This window comes from Macrobrachium rosenbergii, chromosome 46 (assembly GCF_040412425.1).
Source record: "Macrobrachium rosenbergii isolate ZJJX-2024 chromosome 46, ASM4041242v1, whole genome shotgun sequence".
Taxonomy (NCBI): domain Eukaryota; kingdom Metazoa; phylum Arthropoda; class Malacostraca; order Decapoda; family Palaemonidae; genus Macrobrachium; species Macrobrachium rosenbergii.
In genome coordinates, this window is record NC_089786.1 from 759,156 (window position 1) to 775,000 (window position 15,845).

At 39.9% G+C, this 15,845-nt stretch overlaps 2 protein-coding genes across 3 annotated transcripts in view; one reads left to right on the plus strand and one right to left on the minus strand.

The window, feature by feature from the left end:
* LOC136830135 (allatostatin-A receptor-like) overlaps positions 1-15,845 on the plus strand; it is a 248,867-nt gene that overhangs the window by 232,825 nt on the left and 197 nt on the right. For both annotated transcript variants that reach the window (XM_067089332.1, XM_067089331.1), the window contains exons 7-10: positions 8,011-8,180; positions 10,572-10,769; positions 13,681-13,820; positions 14,812-15,845. The exon at positions 14,812-15,845 is cut by the window's right edge and continues 197 nt beyond it. In XM_067089332.1, the coding sequence (XP_066945433.1) occupies positions 8,011-8,180; positions 10,572-10,769; positions 13,681-13,820; positions 14,812-15,229 (926 nt within the window). In that variant the 3' untranslated portion in view covers positions 15,230-15,845. The remainder of the gene's footprint in view (positions 1-8,010; positions 8,181-10,571; positions 10,770-13,680; positions 13,821-14,811) is intronic.
* LOC136830503 (golgin subfamily A member 6-like protein 25) lies at positions 2,452-4,656 on the minus strand. The gene has a single exon (XM_067090042.1). The coding sequence runs from the start codon at positions 4,654-4,656 to the stop codon at positions 2,587-2,589; it is 2,070 nt and encodes a 689-aa protein (XP_066946143.1). The 3' UTR covers positions 2,452-2,586.

Sequence of the window (15,845 nt, forward strand, 5' to 3'; positions counted from 1 at the left end):
CCTTTAAGTGGGCCTGACAGATACTGATTTCCTTAAGGAGACAGACCACCATCCAAAAGGTGGGCAGAAATCCAGTTTCGATGACAGAGGCTAAGTTGCCTGTGTCTCGATCTGGTATACCCACCCCTTAGTGGGCCTAATAGCTACTGATTTCCTTAAGGAGACAGGCCACCATCCAAAAGGTGGGCAGAAATCCAGTTTCGATGACAGAGGCTAAGTTGCCTGTGTCTCGATCTGGTATACCCACCCCTAAGTGGGCCTGACAGCTACTGATTTCCTTAAGGAGACAGGCCACGATCCAAAAGGTGGGCAGAAATCCAGTTTCTATGACAGAGGCAAAGTTGCCTATGTCTCGAACTGGTATACCCACCTTAAAGTAGGCCTGACAGCTACTGATTTCCTTAAGGAGACAGGCCACCGTCCAAAAGGTGGCCAGAAATCCAGTTTCGATGACAGAGGCAAAGTTGCCTGTGCCTCAAACTGGTATACCCACCTTTAAGTGGGCCTGACAGATACTGGTTTCCTTAAGGAGACAGGCCACCATTCAAAAGGTGGGCAGAAATCCAGTTTCGATGACAGAGGCAAAGTTGCCTGTGCCTCAAACTGGTATACCCACCTTTAAGTGGACCTGACAGATACTGATTTCCTTAAGGAGACAGGCCACCGTCCAAAAGGTGAACAGAAATCCACTTTCGATGACATAGGCTAAGTTGCCTGTGTCTAACTGGTATACCCACCCCTAATTGGGCCTGACAGCTACTGATTTCCTTAAGGAGACAGGCTACCATCCAAAAGGTGGGCAGAAATCCAGTTTCGATGGCAGAGTCAAAGTTGCCTATGTCTAGAATTGGTATACCCACCTTTAAGTGGGCCTGACAGCTACTGATTTCCTTAAGGAGACAAGTGACCATTCAGAAGGTGTGCAGAAATCCAGTTTTGATGACAGAGGCAAATTTGCCTCTGTCTTGAACTGGTATACCCACCTTTAAGTGGGGCTAACTGCTACTGATTTCCTTAAGGTGGTAGGCCACCATCCAAAAGGTGGGCAGAAATCCAGTTTCGATGACAGAGGCTAAGTTGCCTATGTCTCGAACTGGTATACCCACCTTTAAGTGGGCCTGACAGATACTGATTTCCTTAAGGAGACAGGCCACCATCCAAAAGGTGGGCAGAAATCCAGTTTCGATGACAGAGGCTAAGTTGCCTATGTCTCGATCTGGTATACCCACCCTTAAGTAGGCCTGACAGCTACTGATTTCCTAAAGGAGACAGGCCACCTTCCAAAAGGTGGGCAGAAATCCAGGTTCGATGACAGAGGCTAAGTTGCCTGTGTCTAACTGGTATACCCACCCCTAAGTGGGCCTGACAGCTACTGATTTCCTTAAGGAGACAGGCCACCATCCAAAAGGTAGGCAGAAATCCAGTTTCGATGACAGAGGCAAAGTTGCTTCTGTCTCGAATTGGTATACCCACCCTTAAGTGGGGCTAACTACTACTGATCTCCTTAAGGTGGTAGGCCACCATCCAAAAGGTGGGCAGAAATCCAGTTTCGATGACAGAGGCTAAGTTGCCTATGTCTTGAACTGGTATACCCACCTTTAAGTGGGCCTGACAGATACTGATTTCCTTAAGGAGACAGGCCACCATCCAAAAGGTGGGCAGAAATCCAGTTTTGATGACAGAGGCTAAATTGCTTATGTCTCGAACTGGTATACCCACCTTTAAGTGGGCCCCTACAGCTACTGATTTCATTGAGGAGACAGGTGACCATCCTAAAGGTGGGCAGAAATCCAGTTTTGATGACAGAGGCAAAGTTGCTTCTGCCTTGAACTGGTATACCCACCCTTAAGTGGAGCTAACTACTACTGATTTCCTTAAGGTGGCAGGCCACCACCCGAAAGGTGGGCAGAAATCCAGTTTCGATGACAGAGGCTAAGTTGCCTATGTCTCGAACTGGTATACCCACCTTTAAGTGGGCCTGACAGATACTGATTTCCTTAAGGAGACAGGCCACCATCCAAAAGGTGGGCAGAAATCCAGTTTTGATGACAGAGGCTAAATTGCTTATGTCTCGAACTAGTATACCCACCCTTAAGTGGGCCTGACAGCTACTGATTTCCATAAGGAGACGAGCTCAACTGATGAAATCCAGACAATTCTAAGAGCCGAAAGAATGGGTCACAGACTGACCTGATGACTGCGTTGTCGAATGTACACCAAAGGCAGCTAGGGAGGAACCCCAGACCCACCTTCAGAGGAACTTCAGAAGGTGCGGGGGAACACCTTCAGAGGAACCTCGGAAGTTGTGGGGAAATGCCTTCAGAGGGACCTTGGAAGGCGTGGGGGGACGCCTCCAAAGGAACCTAGGAAGGATCTTGGAGTCCCTCCCATGCCACCAGAGGTGCATCTTCGACCCTGCAGTCATCAAGTCAACCTGTGACTCATCCAAACTGCCCTTCAGGTGTCTCAAACCTGCGTTCTTCTTGCTGCACAAGCCAGCCAAAATTCCTCCGTCAGCCACAGGTGGCTGGCATTGTGATCACATCTGCTGTCTGTTGCTCCTGAACTGCTGCATCAAGTTGGGCTTCAGCAGTTCTTTCGTTCGTCTCCCTGAAGTAGATCCTCCACCATCTGCGTTAGGACCGCCCACTGCTTCCCATAGTCGTCCTTCTCTTCCTGGGCGTTGCGGTACTTCCTGTACTGTTCCTCTTCTAACTTATGCACTTGGTCAAGTAGATCCTTTTCCTGACTCCTCTTGTCTGGGTCCTCTTCTTCACTGCTGTGGTCCAGGCTTTTGTTTCTACAATCCCGTGCAATGTGGTCCAGATGGAAGTTCCTCTGAGCAGTCCCATGGAGGAGCGTCATTAACATATACCTATCCTGATTTTTCAGTTCTTCCTCCTGCGTCCTTAAGTGCTCCCTGACACGTTTTCGTTCTTTAATTATATTCTCCTCTTGAATCCTACACTTTTCTCTCAGTCTTTCGCATTCTTTGCTAAGTTGTTCCAATTCGCGGAGTTTTATGGTTTCTGCTTTCTTCAATGAGCAGATCTCTCCCTCTGCATGTTTTAAAGAGCGCTCCAAGTTCTGCTGTTGGTGCAGAGTACTCTCCAAGTTGTCCTGCAACTGTTCCTTCTGTTCCCTTAGCATCTCTTTTTCATTGTCATTTTCCCTGAGCCTCAACTGGTAATACATTCTCATTTCACTCATTTCTCTCTCCAGCTCCTTTCCACGATTGAGGGCAACTTCTAGTTTGTCTTCGAGATCTTGTTTCTCGCATATTAATTTTCGTTCCGCGTTGGCAAAATTTTCTATCTGCTGGTCCCTGCATTGGAGAGCATCCCTTTTCTCATTTACTAAAGAGTTTTGGAGTGTGGTAACCTCCAGGAGTGCTTCTTCTATCCCTTCTTTAAGCGTGATATTTTCGCCTCCTAATTCAGATACCCAGTTCCTCATGGCCTGGACTTCTTCTTTTAGAATCTGGGTCTTCTCCTGTTCATCTCCTAACTCTTTCCTGAGTAAAGTGATATCGAGGCATCTGTCGTCTAAATCTTCCTTAATCAAGGTATTTTCACCTCCTAATTTTGATACCCAGTTCCTCATGACTTCAAGTTCTTTACTAGTGATCTCATTTCTCGCTCTTTCAGTGTTTAGAGCTTCTTTTGCCGAGACTAATCGAGATTCTTTATGGCGCAGTGCTGACTGTTGCGACTGAACTCGGTCTTTTAACATTAGGACGTCATCTTCCAACTTTCGTTTTTCAGCTTGCACTTGTTCCTTTTCAATTTTCAGATGTTCGATTTCTCTCCTCAGTTCTGTTCCCTCAGCAGCTTTCTTTTCTAGGAGAAGGTCCTTGTCCAGAATTTGGTTTTGAAGCCACACTATCTCTTTCTTGGCCTCGTCCAACAGGCGTTCCAGTTGTAGTCCTCCGTGAACTTTACTGATTTCCAGTTCCTTCGTTGACGTCTGTGTTTGCTCATCCAGTTGTTCTGGATGTTGTCTCGGCAACTTGGGTTCTTGGTTAGTGTCTTCCAGTTCTTCATCTTCCTCCTTCTCATCAGAGCTGTCAGGTATTTCAGTTTCAAAAATTTCTTTTTCTTCGTCCTCCTCCTCGTCCTCCTCCTCGTCGTCCTCCTCCTCCTCTTCCTCGGTGCTGTAGAGTTCTTCAGTTTCGAAAATTTCCTCCTCCTCCTCCTCCTCCTCCTCCTCCTCCTCAGTGCTGTAGAGTTCTTCAGTTTTAAGAATTTTCTCATCCTCATCCTCATCCAAGCTTTCCAAATCGCCGGTTTCCAGAATTACATCCAAAGCGGGCACTTCCAGGTCATCTTCTTCACGATCAAAGTCATCGCATCCAATGAGTTTAAACTTCCAGTAGACAGCCAAGAGCACCGCCAAGGCCCCTGCCATCAAGGCCATCCAAGGGACGGCACCGGCAAAGGCTGACGTCTCAATGCCTCCGCTGTCCGGTCGAGTTTCCACGACCTCTGGGTTCCAAGACTCGGCGACGACGGCATGATGAAGAGTTTCCCGTAAGTGGCCAGCAATTCCTCGAGTGCGAAGTAGGTTGAATAAGTCCTCCTCGATCGACACGTATAATTCACAAGCGATGAGCACAAGTACGAGAACATTCCATGCAAATACTTGGAAGGCAAACATTATGCAAACGTTAACCGTTTACTGTGGCTTTCACAAAGTCTAGTTTTAGAATCTGCCACGGCCTTGATACGTATCCGAAGGAGCGAGCGAGATTCCTTCGGAGTCCTCAATGAAGACTCCTAAGGAATCCCGCTGGGCGCTGGAGTCTTCCTGGGAACGGATTCTTCTTCTTTCTTCTTCTTCGCTTCCAGAAGAATGATGAGGACTCCTAAGGAATCCCGCTGGAGTCTTCCAGGGAACGGATTCTTCTTCTTTCTTCTTCGTTTTCAGAAGAATGATGAGGACTCCTTAACATTCTTGGCTCGTCTCCAGCGAATTCTTCTTCTCCCTGGCTTTCTCCGTCTTCCTCCTCCTTTTTCTCCTCTTCTTCTCCTTCGTTGGGGAGTTCTGAAGGCAGTCAGTGTCCGGGTGCTCCTGGAGGCGCCGCTTCTCAAGAAGTTCCTTGAAGAATCGAAGCCTCGTCCACGAAATCCTCAGAAATCGTAATCCTCAAGACCCCAACCCTCACCTTGGCTGAAATATGCTCCTCTATCTGTCTACTTGACGCCAGTCTCTCTATTTCTCATTTTTTCATATTTCTCAAGTTTATTGATGCCATATGTCGCTTTGTTGGTTCTGTTTTATCTTTCATGAAAATATTTCTAGATATTCGTCTTTTCCATTTGCTATTATTATTATTATTATTATTATTATTATTATTATTATTATTATTATTATTATTATTATTATTATTATTATTATTATTATTATTATTATTATTATTATTATTGCTTGGAGCGTGAGGTTGTTTGTAAAGTGAGGTTTGTTTTTATTATTATTATTATTATTATTATTATTATTATTATTATTATTATTATTATTATAAACGTAAATGCCTAGAATTTTTTTGTCTTAACAGACAAAACTTCCATATCCTTTTCTCATGGGAACCAAATTTTCTCTCTCTCTCTCTCTCTCTCTCTCTCTCTCTCTCTCTCTCTCTCTCTCTCTCTCTCTCTCTCTCTCTCTCTCTCATGAATTTTAAAACCCACGCTAACAGTTACACCTGCGTTCGCTCTGAGCAAAATTTTTTCCCCATATAATTTTATTTTTAGTATTCCATATTCTAGTGTTGATGCCCTGATATATTTATTGAAAAATGTATTAATATATTGCTGAATTTTATGATATAGTAGAACTAATATTAGATAAGTTATGATGCTGTATTGTCTCAAACTAGAATCTTTGATCTGATTATGAATATGACTTAAAATACCAAGGTAAAATAATTGTTTTATTACAGAATTTTATTGTATAATAAAGCGAACATTAAATAGATTATAATGAATTGTTGTCTCAAACTAGAATCTTTGATCTGATTATAAAAAGGAGTTAAAATACAAAGGTAAAAAATTGTTTTATTACAAAATTTAATTATATAATAGAACTGACAGTAGATAGATTATAATGAAGCGTTGTCTCAAACTAGAAATCTTTGATCAGATTATAAAAAAAAAGACTTGGAATGCCATGCTGTAGATGTGAATTTTATTCTGATACCATTCAGCATTTTCCAGCCTAAAGGGACGAACATAAAGATATAAAAATGGATATAGAATTGATGGATGAAAATACCACACGGTTTTATGTCGCAGTTCCAGCTTGCTAAATGTGGATTGATCGACGAAACACATCGACAAATAAGATTCGTCTGTCATTTCCAGGGGAAATAATAATTTTGTCGCGGGAAATACTTTTCAGATATCGTAATTTTAAGGAAAAAGATATTTTCGACGGTGAAAATTAAATGGAAATATTTATCGTTTCCTGCTTTCCCAGTCTACAGTGTGTTTTATTTTCACAGGATCTTTTATAAGATTAAAATATACGCAGTAGTTTCGAAAATATTTATGCAGTGTGTGGCAGAAACAAATTTGAGCACACACAGTATATGATATGAAAGTGTGTGTGTGTGGGTGTGTATGTGTGTATGTGTGTATATATATATATATATATATATATATATATATATATATATATATATATATATATATATATATATATATATATATATATATATATATATATATATATATATATATATATACAGCCCTCTGCCATAACCTAGGAAAAAGGCTTATGTATGGCATACATAAACTGTTATGTCAAGCTCGTATGTAACTTAAACAAATATATACATTTATACATACCTTACAGAGAGAGAGAGAGAGTGAAGAACATGTACAGTATAATTTGGTTTAACAAAATAAAATTGATAAATTATTTGTTCTTTACTGTAATGATAAAGATGATGTTTTATTTTAAGGTATTGACAAAGAGTTTTAACACTTTGTCAGCGTATCTTATATATTCAATTTTCAAAATCGTCAAAAAAAAAAAAAAAATTATCGTAACATATAATAAGAAAATTCAAATTTTGCTTAAGTTTTAATAGAGGCTTTTTAGTTTTTTTTTTTTTTTTACAATGGATTTTAATTTTAGGTTCATTGACAAATTTTCATGAATTAGTTTAATATATTTTTATTTTCATTAAACGTAATTATTGTTCATTAATCTACTATTATGCATTTTTTAATTGTATTACTCTAGTATATTGGCGATCAACAAGTTTCATTTTATTCTTTGTAATTACAGCTAAAGTTTTTTTTATCCAAAATTCCTGTGTTTCTCCTTAACTCTCCCTTCCAAGCACAGTCTTTTTTGTTGTATTTCACGGTCCATTACCCCAGCAACTTGACAGATAACTCTTTTAGGACCCCAGCACATTGTTTTTCAACCTCATAAACCATTTCATTTTCCTAAAATGGCTTCATTTTTTCCATCATTGACCTATCAGGCATGGGAAGGATCTATTTAGTATTTTATATTATTATTTTACAATTCCTCTTAGTTTGCTTCATAAGTATTTGCTCAGTTGGTTTTTTTTTTAAACTAGGTTTTTTGCATAATTATTTGCTGAACTACAGATTTTAACCAGTTTTGTTCCAGTGAGAACCAGACCTAGCTTTCTCAATCTGACCTAGTCAACTTAGCCACGGGAACTAAAGACTTTAATAATTTTCTTTCCAGTGAGAACCAGACCTAGCTTTCTCAACCTGACCTAACCAACGTAGCCACGGGAACTACTTACTTTAACCAGTTTCTTTCCAGTGAGAACCAGACCTAGCTTTCTCAACCTGACCTAACCAACTTAGCCACGAGAACTAAAGACTTCAACCAGTTTCTTTCCAGTGAGAACTAGACCTAGCATTCTCAGCCTGACCTAACCAACTTAGGAACCACAGTAAAGATATTTCAGCTCCCCCAACAACCTCTAAAATATTTCCTTTCTCAAAATCCCCTCTTCCATTGCAGTACGGACGGAGCGGAACGCGCTGTACGCCATCGCTACCATCTGGATTCTCATCTTGACTTCCTGCATACCACTCTATCTGTGTCACGGAATTCAGAAGCAGAATTATGAGGATGAGGTGTACCTGAACTGCGCCTTCCTCGACCAGGAGTACAACCACATGGCCTTTCACGTGAGTTACCCCTCTTGGGTTTCCCCTGAGGGGATTTGGGGGTCCACCACACTTGAGGGAATTTGGGGGTCCACCACACTTGAGGGAATTTGGGGGTCCACACCAGAAGAAATTTGAGGGTCCACACCTGAGGGAATTTGGGGGTCCACACCAGAAGAAATTTGAGGGTCCACACCTGAGGGAATTTGGGGGTCCACACCCGAGGGAATTTGAAGGTCCACACCTGAGGGAATTTGGGAGTCCACACTTGAGGGAATTTTGGGGTCCATACCTGAGGGAATCTGGAGGTCCACACCTGAGGGAATTTGGGGGTCCATACCTGAGTGGAATTTGGGAATCCACGCCTGAGGAAATTTGAGGGTCCACACCTGAGAGAATTTGGGAATCCATACCAGGGGAAATTTGAGGGTCCACACCTGAGAGAATTTGGGAATCCACACCTGAGGAAATCTGAGGGTCCACAATGCCTGAGGGAATTTGGGAATCCACACCTGAGGGAATTTGGGGGTCCACAACACCTGAGCGGATTTGGGGATCCACACTTGAGGAAAGTTGGGGATCCACACTTGAGGGAATTTGGGGATCCACATCTGAGGGAATTCTGGACATACACACACACACACAAAACACATATATTTATATGTATATATATTGTAATTTGTTTATTTATGGATGTATATATATATATATATATATATATATATATATATATATATATATATATATATATATATCCGTGTTTACATGTATATATATATATATATATAGAGAGAGAGAGAGATCCATGAATGGTTTCACCCTGGCAATGTTGTGACGGTTGCATTAGACCGGGTGGATACATAATACCTTTTGACGGAACGCTGATCACTCGCGTTTGTCTGTTACATTTTTCATACGCCTGTCATCCACTGAAGCCTCCTAAAATAGACGCCTAGCAGAGGCGACCTGTCACATAATTCACCGCTTAGGTCAACGGTAGAGAGAGAGAGAGAGAGAGAGAGAGAGAGAGAGAGAGAGAGAGAGAGAGTATTGGCGATTGGTTACACGGTTCACCGACCTGGCTGAAACGGCCAATCAGAAACCTTAATTTAAACAAAGTTGATTCATTAAAGTATTTGAGTCCAGTGGCTTCTTACAGATACAAACACACACACACACGCACACACTCATACATACATACATACATACATACATACATACATACATGTATATATTATATATGTATTATATTTATATACAGTCTAGTATATACAGGTATATATATGTATATATTTGTATTATGTATGTATGTATAATTTAATAATTTTTGTGTATGTATGTATGTATGTATGTAAGTATGTATACGAATACCAATATCTGTAACATATTAGCTTTCTCCTATACTGAAAAATGTATCTGTCTGGGATTTTATACATTTTTCACTTGCATATTTTGTAAAAAAAAAAAATGATTGTTTAATAATGTACCCTTAAGATGAATGAAAGTGATAAATAAGAATATTGCTATATCAAAAAAAAGGAAGCATTTTTTGGGGAAATTTTGAAAATTGAAATGTTGAATTTTTATTATGGCGAATCATGTTCATGGTGAAAATATGAAATATATATATATATTTATATATATATATATATATATATATATATATATATATATATATATATATATATATATATATATATATATATATATATATATATATATATATATATATATATATATATATACATGGAAATGAACATACTGGACCATGTTTCACAGAAATAAATCTCAGACTCCCTACGGGACCGAACCCCGGTTTTTCGAGTAAGAGCGTCCAGGGCATTAGCAATCCGGGCACGAAGGTTATAGCCCTTTCATGACATATGTACCCAGATTGCTTGCTAATGCCCTGGACTCCTCTCTCACTCGAAAAACCGGAGTTCCAGTTCCTGGAAGTCAGAAATTTACATATATCACATATATATATATATATATATATATATATATATATATATATATATATATATATATATATATATATATATATATATATATATATATATATATGATTATAATCACTTTTGTATGTGATTCATGTATCACACATTATCACAGGTGAAAAAGAAGAGACGGGGATGTAGATCCTGACCGGTTTCGACTTTATTTCCAAGCCATTGACGTCAAACTCGGAAAAAGTCGAAACCGGTCAGGACCCACACCCACCCTGCCTCTTATTTTTCACCCGTGGTAACGTGTGATATATATATATATATATATATATATATATATATATATATATATATATATATATATATATATATATATATATATATATATATATATATATATATATATATATATATATACACATATACATACATATTGTATCCTTCCTTTTACATTCTCCACCAGATCGGCTTCATCACCACGATGTACTTCCTGCCCCTGACCGTCATAGTCGTGCTGTACCTGATGATACTCAATCGCCTGTGGTACGGCGTCGTGCCCGGGGGCAGCAGAAGCGCCGAGAGCGTCAGGGGCAAGAAGCGAGTCACCCGGATGGTCGTCATCGTCGTCGTTACCTTCATAGTGTGCTGGTTTCCTATTCAGGTGAGAGAGAGAGAGAGAGAGAGAGAGAGAGAGAGAGAGAGAGAGAGAGAGAGAGAGAGAGTTGTTCTGAGGATAAAGATAAATAGATGCTGAGAGAGAGAGTTGTTCTGAGAACAACGTAATAACGAAGTGGTAATGTGCAATAGATGCTGAGAGAGAGAGTTGTTCTGAGAACAACGTAATAACGAAGTGGTAATGTGTAATAGAAGCTGAGAGAGAGAGAGAGAGAGAGAGAGAGAGAGAGAGAGAGAGAGAGAGAGAGAGGTTGTTCTGAGAACAAAGTAATAACAAAGTGGTAAAGTAGTGCTGAAATAGATGCTGAAAATTCTGAGAACAAAGTAATAACAAAATGGTAAAGTGAAATAGATGCTGAGAGAGAGAGAGAGAGAGAGAGAGAGAGAGAGAGAGAGAGAGAGAGAGAGAGAGAGATTGTTCTGAGAACAAAGTAATAACAGAGTGGTAAAGTGAAATAGATACTGAGAGAGAGAGAGAGAGAGGGAGAGCAAGGGAGAGAGAGAGAGTTGTTCTGAGAACAAAGTAGCAACAAAGTGGTAAAGCGCAATAGATGCTTAGAGAGAGAGAGAGAGAGAGAGAGAGAGAGAGAGAAGAGAGAGAGAGAGAGAATCCAAAAAGAAAGGCATTAAAAATAATAGGGTAAATGTCCCGAGGAAAGATTACAAACAACTTTAATATTATGACAGAATCAAGGCAATACTTACGGTTCTTTGCATCGTGCCTTCCTAAGGCCCCTAGCTGCAACCCCTTTCGTTCCTTTTACTGTACCTCCTTTCCTATTCCCTTCCATCTTACTTTCACACCCTCTCCTAGCAACTGATTCATAATGAAACTGCTTTGAGGTTTTCCTCCTGTTACACCTTTCAAAATTTACTGTCAGTATATCATTTCAGCGCTGAATGGCCTCATAGGTCCCAATGCTTGTCCTTTGGCCTAAATTCTATGTACAGTTCAATCCCAAAATCCTCTTTTATTGCAGTTTTTACTTCTCGATTTCTGTCATTAAATTCTGACCCGGCAGCCTGACAAGATACACATTCTCTAACAAGGCACAGTGCAGCCTGCCTGAGGTGATTAAATGGTGTACCTGTTGATTTCAACAGCACACCAATTATTTCTGATTTTTTCAAAACAGTTTTTGTATTCATTTGCCAATGGCTTGTTTTCTTTAATAGCTGGCTTTAAACAAGCCACCCTTCCCCCAGATGAAAGCGAAAAAATAATTGCATCAATTAAGGTATTCTGGAATAACTGTAAGTTTGATTTTAATAACAAGCTTTATAGAAAACTAGGTGGATTAGCCAGGGGTGGATTCGTATGCATATAACTGTGTATACGCGTGTATTTCGAAGAGACTGGCAAGCCTAGCGTGAGATATACATAAATATACATATATGTTACATTACTGATGGTCTTCTGTGCAAAAATCGTGATGGCTTCTGCGCAAGTTATTTTGACGAAACTTGAAGTTTCATGTGCTGAGATTCAAAGTTATAAGAGAAAAACTTTTTTTCTGGTTGTGTTAGTTATTAGTTGAGACTCACTCATATATATATATATATATATATATATATATATATATATATATATATATATATATATATATATAGATATATATATATATATATATATATATATATATATATATATATATATCTTTGTAAAAAGAGGAGAAAGAGTTGGAGAAGAGAGAGAGAGAAGGAATGTAGGAGATGTCCATCTTTCTGGAATAATAATCTTTGCACATCTCTCTCTCTCGCTCCCTCTCTAAGGAATGCACACATCTGTCTATGTAAAAAGATAGGGAATGCACATAGCTATCCATGTAAAAAGAGGGAGAAAGGGTTGGAGAAGGGTGGGGGGTTTCGGATGCCAGAGAAACTCTAACATGAAAGCATTTAGCCAATGCCACCATCATACTAAAATCGTCTTTGGCAGGTGCCTCGGAGATATCCACTTGGGAAGGATGTGTCATCGTATATTTTACATAACCGTCAAACTTTTCTCTCTTTTTTTTGTTTTACTTCTTCTTCTTCTTCTGTAATTTTTTTTTTTAAGCCGTCTGGGTATCAAGAGCTGGCAGCAGCTAGCTCTAGACGTCGTGTCAGCCGCTAGAGTTTATTTGGCACGTGTGTTGATGTGACCTGTCTGGGTAGAAATAAGGGATATTTTTCCGAATCAGGTGTCACTGAAATAGATACGTTCTCTGAAGTCTCGCCTTGATTCTTGTTCGGTTTTTTTTTTTTATAAAACGGTTTTGATGGTTTGTGTTTACGAAGCACATTGTTAAAAATAAACTAGGTATTGTTTTTTCTTAAGAGTGAGTTCATATTTTGGGTGTATGTGTAACCCTGATAGCAGCATATTCTTTGATATTCATCTCAGGTAACCGAACAATACGCTTGGAAATTTTATTCCTTCTTAAATAAATTCGTATTTCTGGTGTATGTATAACACTGACAGCATTATATTCTTAGATATATTAATCCCAGGTAACTGAACAATATGCATGGAATTTTTATTCCTTCTTTAATATATTCATGTTTTGGGTGTACATATATGTATATATAACCCGACAACATCATATTCTTAGATATTCGTGTCAGAAAACTAAATAATACGCTTGGAATTTTTATTCATTTTTTGAATAAATTCATATTTTTTAGATATTCATGTCAGAAAACTGAATATATATAACCCATGACAGTATATATAACCCTGACAGCATTGAGTTCTTAGATATTAATCTCACAATCAACTCTTACCCATAAGATACACGCATCGTCCAGTTTTTGTACAGAGAATGAATGAATTTCAAACCAAAATGACCAATATTGTTGTCTTCTCTGGCTGGTTTTTTTACCCTCTTACTTCTTCTTCTTCTTCCCCAAAACAGCTCGTATTGTTGCTCAAGAGTCTCGGTTTGTACGAGATGACGACGGTCCGTATCATCACGCAGATAGGGGCTCAGGTGTTGGCCTACATAAACTCGTGTGTGAACCCAATTCTTTACGCTTTCCTCTCTGATCCATTCAGGTAAGTCTCTCTCTCTCTCTCTCTCTCTCTCTCTCTCTCTCTCTCTCTCTCTCTCTCTCTCTCTCTCTCTCTCTCTGCTGTTACTCAAACTTCCTGATCGATTTGAATGTCTTTCTTCGTCTGCTTAATTTTCGATTGATACCAAACCCTTTGGTTTCTCTCTCTCTCTCTCTCTCTCTCTCTCTCTCTCTCTCTCTCTCTCTCTCTCTCTCTCTTCTTCTTCTTCTTCTTCTTCTTCTTCTTCTTCTTCTTCTTCTTCTGCGTGATTTTTTATTTTATTTTATACCCTTTGGTATTAAAGAAATGATTTATATAATGATGGATTCTTACATGTGTAATTATGATTTATAATATCTGTTAAACAATGTGTTTTCACTTCTCCATTAAGCTCTAGGCCTATATTTTGAAATTTATTATTCAGAACTTTATTAAACAATGTTTTCACTTCTCCAGAGAGCTATATTAGGCCTTTATTTTGAAATTTATTATTCAAATCTGTATTAAACAATGTTTTCACTTCTCCAGAGAGCTATATTAGGCTTGTATTTTGAAATTTATTATTCAAATCTATATTAAACAATGTTTTCACCTCTCTAGAAAGCTATATTAGGCCTGTATTTTGAAATTTATTATTCAAATCTGTATTAAACAATGTTTTCACCTCTCTAGAAAGCTATATTAGGCCTGTATTTTGAAATTTACTATTCAAATCTGTATTAAACAATGTTTTCCACTTTCCAGAAACTATAGTGGGCCTATCTTGTGAAGTTTATTATTCAAATCCGTATTAAACAATGTTTTCACTTCTCCAGAAAGCTATATTAGGCCTGTATTTTGAAGTTTATTATTCAGGGTAACGCAGACTTTTGACCTATGTGTGAAATGATGCTTTAAATCTCATATTAAACAATGCTTTTCCTCTCTCTCTCTCTCTCTCTCTCTCTCTCTCTCTCTCTCTCTCTCTCTCTCTCTCTCTCTCTCCCCCATGCAGAAAAGCGTTCCGAAAGGTGATATCCTGCGGCCCTCAACGACGGACGATGCTCAACGGAAGGACAGACTTCGAGAAATCCATCGAGTCGCGCCCCCTCAACCCCAGGCCGAGTCCCCAGATGCTCCCCCTGACGAACATGGTCTCCTGCAGCCACCACCTCAGCCCTTCTTCCGCCAAGATGCAGAACAACACCACCACAACGACCACCACGACGACAAGCTTCACCAACGGCGCGGCCAGGGACGACCACCAGTCGAACAACCCGCGGTCCAGCGAGAACCTCCTGCTGGAGAGGGACGGGTCGCCCCCCTCCTCCCACCATCACCACCACCACCACCACCACCCGCTGGAAAACAACTGCAGCTCTGGAAGGGCCAGCGACGCCTCCAGGAGCTCCTGCGCCGTGAATTGCGAGTAGCCTGACGGTGGAGAGGATAGCGAAGGGTGACTTCTTTAGTTGTGGGCTGGTTGTCTTTGAAGAAGTGAGTGACTCGAAAGCGAAAGGTTTTTTTTTTGGCTGGGTGGATATTTTTTTGCGGTGGTCTCACGTTCTGGAACGACGCCTATAGGCCTAGTGTGAAGCCTATAGGCCTAGAGTGAAGCCTATGCCTAGTGTAACACCTAGGCCTTAGCGTGAAGCCTATGCCTGGTGTGAAACCTTGGCCTAGTGGGGAACCTATCAGCCTAGGGTGAAGCTATGCCTGGTATAACGCCTAGGCTTAGCGTGAAGCCCATTGGCCTAGAGTGAAGCTTATGCCTAGTGTGAAGCTTATAGGCCTAGTGTGGAACCTAGGCCTGGTATGAAGCGTATAGGCCTAGTGTGAAGCCTATAGGCCTTTGTGTGAAACCTAGGTCTGGTGTGAAGCCTATGCCTAGTGTGAAACCTAGGCCTATGACTAATGTGAAGCCTATAGGCCCAGAGTGAAGCCTATGCCCAGAGTGAAACGTATAGGCCTAGTATGAAACCTAGGCCTAGTGCCAATAAACAAACCCATGAATCCTTTTGATCTTTTGTCCTCAATTTTCGAATTAAA